At 44.5% G+C, this 8,864-nt stretch overlaps 1 protein-coding gene across 2 annotated transcripts; it reads right to left on the reverse strand.

Moving 5' to 3' along the window:
* Window positions 1–1,130: 1,130 nt before the first annotated feature.
* NDUFB8 (NADH:ubiquinone oxidoreductase subunit B8) lies at window positions 1,131–8,588 on the reverse strand. Of its 2 annotated transcripts, none has more exons than XM_044665493.1 (5): window positions 8,457–8,572; window positions 8,160–8,286; window positions 5,154–5,253; window positions 4,505–4,660; window positions 1,131–1,315 (listed from the first exon to the last, which is right to left on the reverse strand). In XM_044665493.1, exons 1-5 carry the CDS (start codon window positions 8,539–8,541, stop codon window positions 1,223–1,225), a joined length of 561 nt encoding a protein of 186 aa, XP_044521428.1. In that variant the 5' UTR covers window positions 8,542–8,572; the 3' UTR covers window positions 1,131–1,222. The 2 variants fall into 2 exon arrangements, with proteins under 2 accessions (XP_044521428.1, XP_044521427.1); XM_044665492.1 differs by lacking the exon at window positions 1,131–1,315 and adding an exon at window positions 1,365–1,508 and having other exon boundaries at window positions 8,457–8,588.
* Between the last annotated feature and the right edge of the window lie 276 nt (window positions 8,589–8,864).

The following is an 8,864-nucleotide window of genomic DNA, read 5'->3' on the forward strand; positions in this document are numbered from 1 at the left end:
ATATAGATAGATCTGGAGTCATCTGCAGAAAGATATTTGAACTCAGGGGAGTTGAAGAGGTCACCAAGTAGTGAATGCAGAGGTCACAGAAGAGAATTTTGGAGTACATCCAGTTAGGCAGCATATGTATGACAAACTACCCAAGGAGACTTGAGTGGTCAGATATCTAGGAGGAGAACCAAGAGGGAAGAGTTACAAAAACGTAGAGAAGAGACTATCCAGATAATTGACAGCCAAATACTGCAAAAGCCATCAAGGATGATTGAGAAAAGAAAATTATTTTGGAAATTAAGTAATCACTGCTAACTTTGGAAAGAGTGGTTTCAGTCTAGCAGTGAGGCTATACAGTGGGTTGCAGAGTGAGAGGAAGAACTGGCTAACTACAGGATCAAGATTGGAAAGGAAGCTGAAGTCAGAGTTGGGGTGATGGCTCAAGAAGACCTGAAAGACAGAGATTAGAAGTGATAATGAAGACGAACACATTTAGAATTAAAGCATGGAAGAAGATGATATCATAGGTTATGACTGGATAAAGGAATGCCAAAGCTAATGGTGGTGAGGTCAAGGGTATAATCCTGTGGGTGGCGGTGTTTTGGGGTAGATAGGTCATAGGAGATGAACTGGAAAGTTAGGGGTCATGTGAGAGCACCCACAAAGATGCCAATATCCTAGAATAATGGCTGTCAGTGTGAGGAAAGCCTATAAGTGAGGTATTGAGTTCATGAGAAAGGAAAGGGTGGTGGTGATAGACCTGAGGAGGGCAATAGGTGATGGTCATTGAGAACTGGATGTGGTGGTTTGTTGATTTGTATTAAACGACCAGTTGAAGGCTTTGAGGAACATCCAGAAGAATATGTGAAATGTGTGTACTAAAAGGCCTAGGCTCTTGTTATCTATTGTTTTCTCAGTGTCCTGCCAGGCACAAAGGGCCTGTGCTCACTAAATACTCATGAACTAAATCACTCTGCCTCTGGGTCAAGCACATTGTTCAGTAAGAACAGGACCTGAACTCTAGGAAGAGCCCAGAAAGAGGAAGGAAATCCTCAGGCAGAGAGGCCCATGCAAGACAAGGCTTGGTCCAGGAGCAATGAAATCCTATGTAAGAGAAATGAGGCACAGACAGCAAGCCATGGAGTCTCATTAGGTATTTCATTAAGGTTAAATCTTCATGATCCAGTAGGCTTGTGCAGAAGAAAGCAAGTGGTCCTGCAGGCTGGGTCCTTTAGATTTCATAGTGTTTCACAGGCTCTGGATTTACTGAAGGATCACCTCCGCGCTCCAGGTACAGGTTGTTATAAGGATATTGCTTTGGAGCCTGAGGAAGGAAGCACATTAGAAAAAGCAGGTAAATGCCCCATCTGCAGTGACCCTACCCAACACTAACACCCAGCAGACAGTACCCACCCTTTCAGACCCAGCTGAGGTGTAACGGCAGAAGAAACATCCCTCTTTCGTGCTGAGCCCAAGGCAGAGAAAAAGCCTAGATTGTAAACAAAGTGCTGCTTGCACTGATTGTAAGAGAATCAAAGCTTTCTAAATGAGACGGCGCATCCATCCATCCCACTCTCTCTCGGGTCGAGGCAGACTCAATCTCCTTTAAGTCACTCAGCCTCTAATGGTTCCCCCGCTAAAGTGGCCTAGCAAATGAGGCGTGCAGAAGCAGCAGTGGGGGAAGCACAGAGGAGGCACGGCTGGGACGTGCTTTAGGGGCTGCTGGCTTTACCAACAACCAGCTGTCAGAGCTGCAGCTCAAGGGGAGGAGAAAAGGGTGATGTGCTTACAGAACTGAAAAATGCAAAAGCTACAATGTGCTTCCTGGTTTCCTAAAGTGAAGTTAGTGCTCACACCAGCCTTGTACACACACTCCAGCCAGGAGCCCCTGGGGCTCAGGATCAAGACTCGTGTCAGTGCACACAGAGATACCAGCTACTGTTGAGACATGGATTATCTCTGCAGAGGTAGCAGGGGGCATATGACTGCAACCACTATAGGTTTTCCACCTCCTTTAATCCATTCTGCACGGGCTGTCAGATTAATCTTCCTAAAACACCACTTTTATCAAATCATACACTAGCCCAAAAACTTACAGGGCTTGTTACTGCCTACAGGTTCTGCCTGGCATTCAAAGCCCTTTATCAACTAGCCTCACCAGATTCTTCAACACATGCCCTCCATTTCATCCGGTCTCCTCAATGTCCTCTGAAATTCATGCCCTTCCTTACCATGTCCCTCTACTCCCAATCTAAAACCTGTACTTCCTTCAAGGCCCAACTCCAGTTCCATTTCCTAATAATACTCAGGGCAAGTAGGCAGCAAAGTAGATAGAGCGCCAGGCTTGGAGTCAACAAGACCCAAGTTCAAGTCTGGCCTCAGACACTAGCTGTGTGACCCTGGGCAAATCACTTAACCCTGTCTGTCTCAGTTTCCTCATCTGTAAAATGGTCTGGAGAAGGAAATAGCAAACCACTCCAATATCTTTGCCAAGAAAACTCCAAATATGGTCACAAAGAGTCAGAAACAACTAAACAACAAAGAGGCTATTTTCTACTTTTTAGTTTCTAGAGTACATGGCTATGTATGAATTTAATTGCTTATCAAATACAACATCCTATCCATATGGTATCCTACTGTTAACTGGGAAAAAAACACAAAACTATTAAATAGTTAGAAAAACTACTCTTTAATTAAGGAAGGGTTCAGAGCTCTCCTCAAGGACCCTACACAGAGCTTCGTGTTACACACCAGCGCAGAGTCCCAAGACCCTGGTTGCTCTGGTCAGTGACCATTAGGAGAGCCAACAGCTCCAGATTGACAACTGCGAGGAACAAAAGAATTTGGAGGACCTATATAGGATTTGGGGAGATCCAGGGGCAGGGAAAGATGATTGACATTACCATAGCTTCAAGGAAATGGGAGTGTTCAAACTATACTGACAGGAAATAATCAAGCTTGGGAAAGGAATCATAGCTAGAGGCTAGAATGTAAGGGAAAGGGCAACTTACAAAGGATACTAAAAGGATGGTCTTGGCCCAGGTGTGGGTCTTTTAGAGAAAGAGTCTCTGATACTAAGGGAAAGGCTACCTAAGACAAAAAGACTACTTAGCATGTGCTTAGCCCCACCTAACTGGAATTGGCATTTATCTTGGGGTTCATTATTCAGTCTGAAACTGCTAGTCTAAGATTCCTTTCAGGGTGGATTCTCATGGAAACAAAAACCAAGTATAAACTTTGGGGTCTCCAACTTACAAGCTAGTCCTAAAACTTGGGGTTCATCAGATCTTACTAGGCTACAAGTTGGGGGTTTCTAGATTCCACATTGACACTACTAAAGATAAGTAGAATGTAAGTTCCTTGAGAAAATAGGCTATTTTCATTTTTGTCTTTGTATCCCAAATGCCTGACACAAAGAAGGTCCTTGATAAATGTCTGATGAGTAAAAGGTCCTTTTAGAGATTCAGCCAAGCTCTTGGGACCCACTTTGTATTTCAGACTCTGAAGGCTATATATATGTATATCTTTGCTTTCTCAGCCCTTGTTTAGTCACAATAATGGTTTCTTACCATCCAGGGCAATCACAATTTGGGACAAACTGTGTCCCTTTCAGATTTCTATAGTTACTGGGAAAATAGCTGCCAGATGTACATTCCTAAAAGTACAATTCTGACCTTGTCACTCCTTTGCTCAATAAGTTCTAGTAGGTCCTTAGAGGATCCTGGATAAAATACAAACTCCTCTGTTTGGCATTTTCATGCTCTTTACAATATGGTGCCAACCTATTTTTTCCACAGTAATTGTATATCAATCTCTCTCAAATGTTTTTAGTTCCAGGCTAACCAATCCACTGGCAGGCAGTTCCCTAAATATGACATTCTTGCTCCCATCTTTGTGCCTCTGCATAGGTTATCCCTCTTCTCTATCCTTCAATGCTCAACTCTCCAGACAAACCTTATCTTTTTCCTAATCCCTCCAGTTGTTAGTGCCCTCCACACCCACCTCCAACCAACTGGGGAGAAGGAAATTAAGTTTATATTTATCTGTGTACATTGTTTTCCCTCAATTGACTGTAAGCATCCAGAAAATGAAAACTATTTAATTTTTTAATTTGTATCCTCAGCACCTCTCACAGAAGTCAGTCCTGTGTTAAGGTAAGAAAGAAGTTGATGCATCATCCTGTCCCTGATTTCAGCATCCTGGACTGAGAATCCTAAAAAAAGCCAATGACTGAGCGTATGCAGATGGAAGCTGGGATTTGTGCTTCAGATACCCCATTTCCTTAAGAAAGAAGCCTGAGCATCATGCAATAAAGAAGTGTTTCCCCTAGATCAGACCCCTAGACCCCTTAGGCAGCCTGGTAAAACCTACAGACCCATTCTCAGGGTAATGTTTTTAAATGTAAGATGTTGGTGAAAAATCAAGACATAATTTTTTCCCCATCCAAGTTCACAGGTCCTCCTGAAATTTACCTGTGGACCCCAAGTTAAGAATACTTGCCCTAGATACTCACCACAGGCTGATAGGATGGGTACATCTCTCCTACCCAGAACATGAACAGCATGAAGCCAACGAAGCCAAACAAATGCTTACACATAGTGTTCCAGGAAACAGGTGTGGGAGATGTATCCACACGATTCCGAGTATACATATCAAGGTCAAAGTGCATCTAAAACAAATGTAAAGTCTGGTACAGTAGGTTGTTAACTCAGCAACAGGCAAGCAGCATACAATAAGAGCTCTGAGGACGCTGCATGGTGGAGACATTCTATTGGTCTAAAACTCCCAAAGGCAACGTTCTTAGAAACTATACTGTCTCAAATGATACTGGCAATCTGTAGAATGGAAGTGAGGGGAGAAGGAGGAGTAAGGATGTACAGTTAGCGTCTCTGACAATCTGCTACTTATGGATAGGTTGCTCAATCACTCATACTACAAAATTTTGGACATCGGACCCAACTATTAACCTGGGGTACCAATTTCCTTGGAAGACAGAAAAGCTTACTACTAACTACTTCTCCATTACAGGGTTAGGTTGTCACCTGGTTTCAAAGGAAAATTCCCTAAGCAGGGGACTAGAGTTTGCCTTAGGTATTATAGAGAGCCCTGGGAATGATTAAACTATTTAAAGAGAAGGGGTCATATGAATATTGTTTTCTTACCGGTTCACCCCAGTTCAGTCTCAGTTCTGAATGGTCCCAGTCATACCATGGGTCTCGTTCATGCTGAGAGCGTTCAGGAAGCTTGGGATAGTCACCAAACCTGAAATATAGCAAGTCTAGAGAAATGAAGTAACAAAGAATCTCTGCATCCTCCTCCAGGCCATCCCACACACTATTGCCAAAATGATTCTCCTTCATCTAAGGATTAGATCAGGGGTCGGCAACCTTTTCGGCAGTGAGAGCCATAAATGCCACATTTTTTAAAATGTAATTTCGTGAGAGCCGTACAGTGCTCACAGTGCGCACTCCTGTAACAGCGCCTGAAAAAAAATTGACTTTATGGCTCCTGCAGAAAGAGCCATATCTGGCCCTCAAAAGAGCCAGCTATGGCTCGAGAGCCATACGCTGCCGACCCCTGGATTAGATGAAGTTCTAGTCATGAGCTTTCCCTTCTCAATTAACCTTAGTGGCTTACTAGTGCCTTTGGAGAAAAATATAAACTCCTCTGACTAGTTCTGAGAGCCCTACAACCTATCCCAACCTATCTTCTTGACTCTAGACATTCCTCCCCCTCCCACACTACAATCCAGCTAAATTGCTTTCTCTGTGCCTCACTCATGTGGCATTCCACCTCTGATCTTCATGACCCCACTACCTGGAACACACTCTCTCCTGCTGTCTGTCTCAGTTCCTCTCTTCCTTTAAGATATAGCTCAAATACCAATTTCTGCATGAACTCTTTCCTAATTTCCCCTAAATGCTATTGCCCTTCTTTCCAAACTATCTTGAATTTGACTACTTTTAGTACTAATTTTACTACACTACTGGGTAAGAATAGGCGAAACAAGACAAGTGAATACATGGTATTAGTTGTAGGGCACTAGGCTTGGAGTCGGGAAGACTCATCTTCCTGAGTTCAAATATGGTCTCAGACATTTACTAGCTATGTGATTGAGCAAGTCACTTACCCCTGTTTGCCCCAGTTTTCTCATTTGTAAAATGAGCTAGAGAAACAAAGAGCAAAGGATTCCAGTGTCTTTCCTAAGAAAATCCCAAATGAGGTCATAAGAAGTGAGACATGACTGAAATGACTGAACAAGGACAACTACCCAGCATTTGGTATCCCCCCCATTAGAATGGAAGTTCCTTGAAGGAAGGAATTATTTTATTTTTCTATCTCCAGTGACTATTATAGTACCTGATATGTAAGTGCTTTATGAATATTTGTGGAATGAATGACTCAGGCAGGTAGGGGGTAAGATTTCAGTTGCATCAGGCCTACTGAATAGTTGTTATGGTGACCAAAAAAAGACCACCCAGCCTAGAAAAGCATAGAAAATCAGAGAAACAGCAAAAGTTACATAAAATTAGGCATAAATCATATATACACCTCTGTGTAGGAGGCAATGTAGGCATATCAGAGATAGTACTGAATAGAATCAGAAAACCTAAATCTGAATTCCAACACTATTACCAAACTGTGACCTTGGACAAGTCTTATCTTTGGGCCTTAGTTTCCTGACTGTAAAAAGAGGAGGCTGACCCAAATGACTTCTAAGATTCTTTCTAGCTCTAGCTCCATGATTCTATATATAGCTAGAGCTATATGATTCTATATATAGGTTTTATAAATATTAAACCTGGATATTCCTTTTTTTTTCTCTCTCAGCAGGCTTGGAACTTTACTATAGCACAGAATCTAGCACTCATTAACAAGCATTCATTAAATACCTATTACGTTCCAGGCGCTGTGCTAAATGCTGGAGATACAAGAAAGTAAAAAACTTGGTTTCTGCACTCAAGCTCACATAGTTATGGAGGAGGCAACATGTAAAAAACTATGTACATTTAAGATAGAGGCAATTTCAGAGGAAAGGCGATGAAAGTGGATGGGCTTGGAAAGGCCTTTTGCAGAATGTGGGATTTAAGCTGAATTTTGAAGGAATCCTGAGAACAAAGGAGAGTAGGCAGAGCATTCCAGGCATGGAGGAGAGCCAATAAAGAGGCACAGAATAGAGGAGCAGCTAGGTGGCTCAGTGAAGAGTGCCAGGCTTGGAGACAGGAGGTCCTGGGCTCAAATCTAGCCTCAGACACTCCTCAGTTGTGTGACTCTGGGCCAGTCCCTTAACCCTAATTGCCTAGCTCTTATGTTACTTCTGGCTTAAAACAAATACTCAGTATTGACTTGAAGACAGAAGATCAGGGTTTAAAAAAAAAAAAGAAAAAGGCATGAAATGTTGAAATGTAGTGCCATGTGAGAGAAAATTCAAGCAGTCCAGTGTTGGTCCATGGTGCACAAGGAAAAGAATAAAGTGCAAGCTCACTGAAGGTCACTGGGAATCATTAATATTTACTGAGTAGGCAGGTGACATGATCAGACCTTTGTTTTGGAAAGAATATGTTGGTAAGTTTGGTAAGTTAGTGAAGAGAGATTTGAGACAGGAAGCCCTAGGAAGTTATCCCAGTAGACTAGGCATAAGGTAATTTAAGGGCTTGGCCAGTGTTACTAGTGGCTGTAGAATGATGAGAAAAGGACATATATGAGAGATATTATCAAGGTAGAAACAAGATTTGGCAACAGCCTGGATATGAGCTAAGTATGAGTAAGGAATTGAGGATAACCCCTAAGTTGTAAACAAACCTAGGCGATGGAGAGATAGATGGTGGTACCCTAGACAGTCATCGAGAAATTGGGCAGAGGAGGTCTTGGGAGGAAAGCAAATGACTCCTGTTTGGGCTAAATGTTGAGTTTAGTGATCATCAAGGGCCGAAGTATCCTCAAGAACTGCAACTGCATTCTGACTTCAAGTTCAAGATTGCAGCTATGGTCAGAGGGAAGCCCACAGCCGGGAAGGCCTGGCAGCGGCTCTACTCCGGTCCGAGCTGGTGACTAGTTATCCAAAACAAACATAAAGAAATAACAAAAGCCACCAGCGGCGGTGCCTCGCTAAGAATCGACAGCCTAGTCTAAGGAGAGGTCATGCACCCCTAGGGCTGCCTCTTTACCCAAAGCCGTCGTCCGGATAGGGCTCGTAGTCCTCCACTCGCATGTTGTACTTCTTGGCGGCGGCGGCGCGCTCCTCCGGCGTGCGGGGGTATGGTCCCGGGAGCATGTCCTTGCTGATGCCCGAGGCTGGGCAGCACAGAAGCCGGGGGTCAGAGCCCAGCCCAGCTCTTAGCCCGGTGCGATCCCGCGGCTGCCACCTTCCCCCCCCCCCCCCCACTCCGCCTTCCCAAACCCGTCCCACTCCGCCGGACCCCAGATCCTATGTCCCGCTATCAGGCCTCTAAATCACTTCCCACCTGCCCGGGCCCCCAGAGGGGTCACCCGCCGGGCCGCTGCCCCCAGCCACCGGATTCCCCGGGACACAGTGATGGAAGCCGCCATCTTAACCTTCTGCTTGATTCGCCTGCGCAGGCGCAGGCTGATTCTACGGCGGCCGAACAGAGCCCAAAAGTATCGCGCGGAGAGGTGTCTGGGTTCACTAAAGGGGAGCGCCAATGGGCGGAGCTGGGAGTTATATTCCTCTCTCCTTGGTCCCTGAAGTCTGTGGTTCTTGGTGCTGGGGATATATGTTGAGAGACGTCATCAGTAAAGGGGTGACGCCAGCTGGAGACAAGCACGGTCCCGGGACAACTGCTGGCTCCTGTAGGCAGGGGACTTGTGGGGGAAAACGGGGCAGTGTGGAAGGTGACTGGCTAGGAGGAGGG

This window comes from Gracilinanus agilis, chromosome 2, assembly GCF_016433145.1.
Source record: "Gracilinanus agilis isolate LMUSP501 chromosome 2, AgileGrace, whole genome shotgun sequence".
In the NCBI taxonomy this organism is placed as follows: Eukaryota; Metazoa; Chordata; class Mammalia; order Didelphimorphia; family Didelphidae; genus Gracilinanus; species Gracilinanus agilis.

Excerpts from the sequence above, each read along its gene's own strand:
- NDUFB8 (XM_044665492.1), bottom strand. The coding sequence starts at position 8,541 with ATGGCGGCTTCCATCACTGTGTCCCGGGGAATCCGGTGGCTGGGGGCA. Across the intron at positions 4,661-5,153 it reads GACTGAACTGGGGTGAACCG|ATGCACTTTGACCTTGATAT; the intron begins GTAAGAAAACAA and ends CATTTGTTTTAG. Across the intron at positions 1,509-4,504 it reads ACCCATCCTATCAGCCTGTG|TGCAAGCAGCACTTTGTTTA; the intron begins GTGAGTATCTAG and ends TCTTACAATCAG.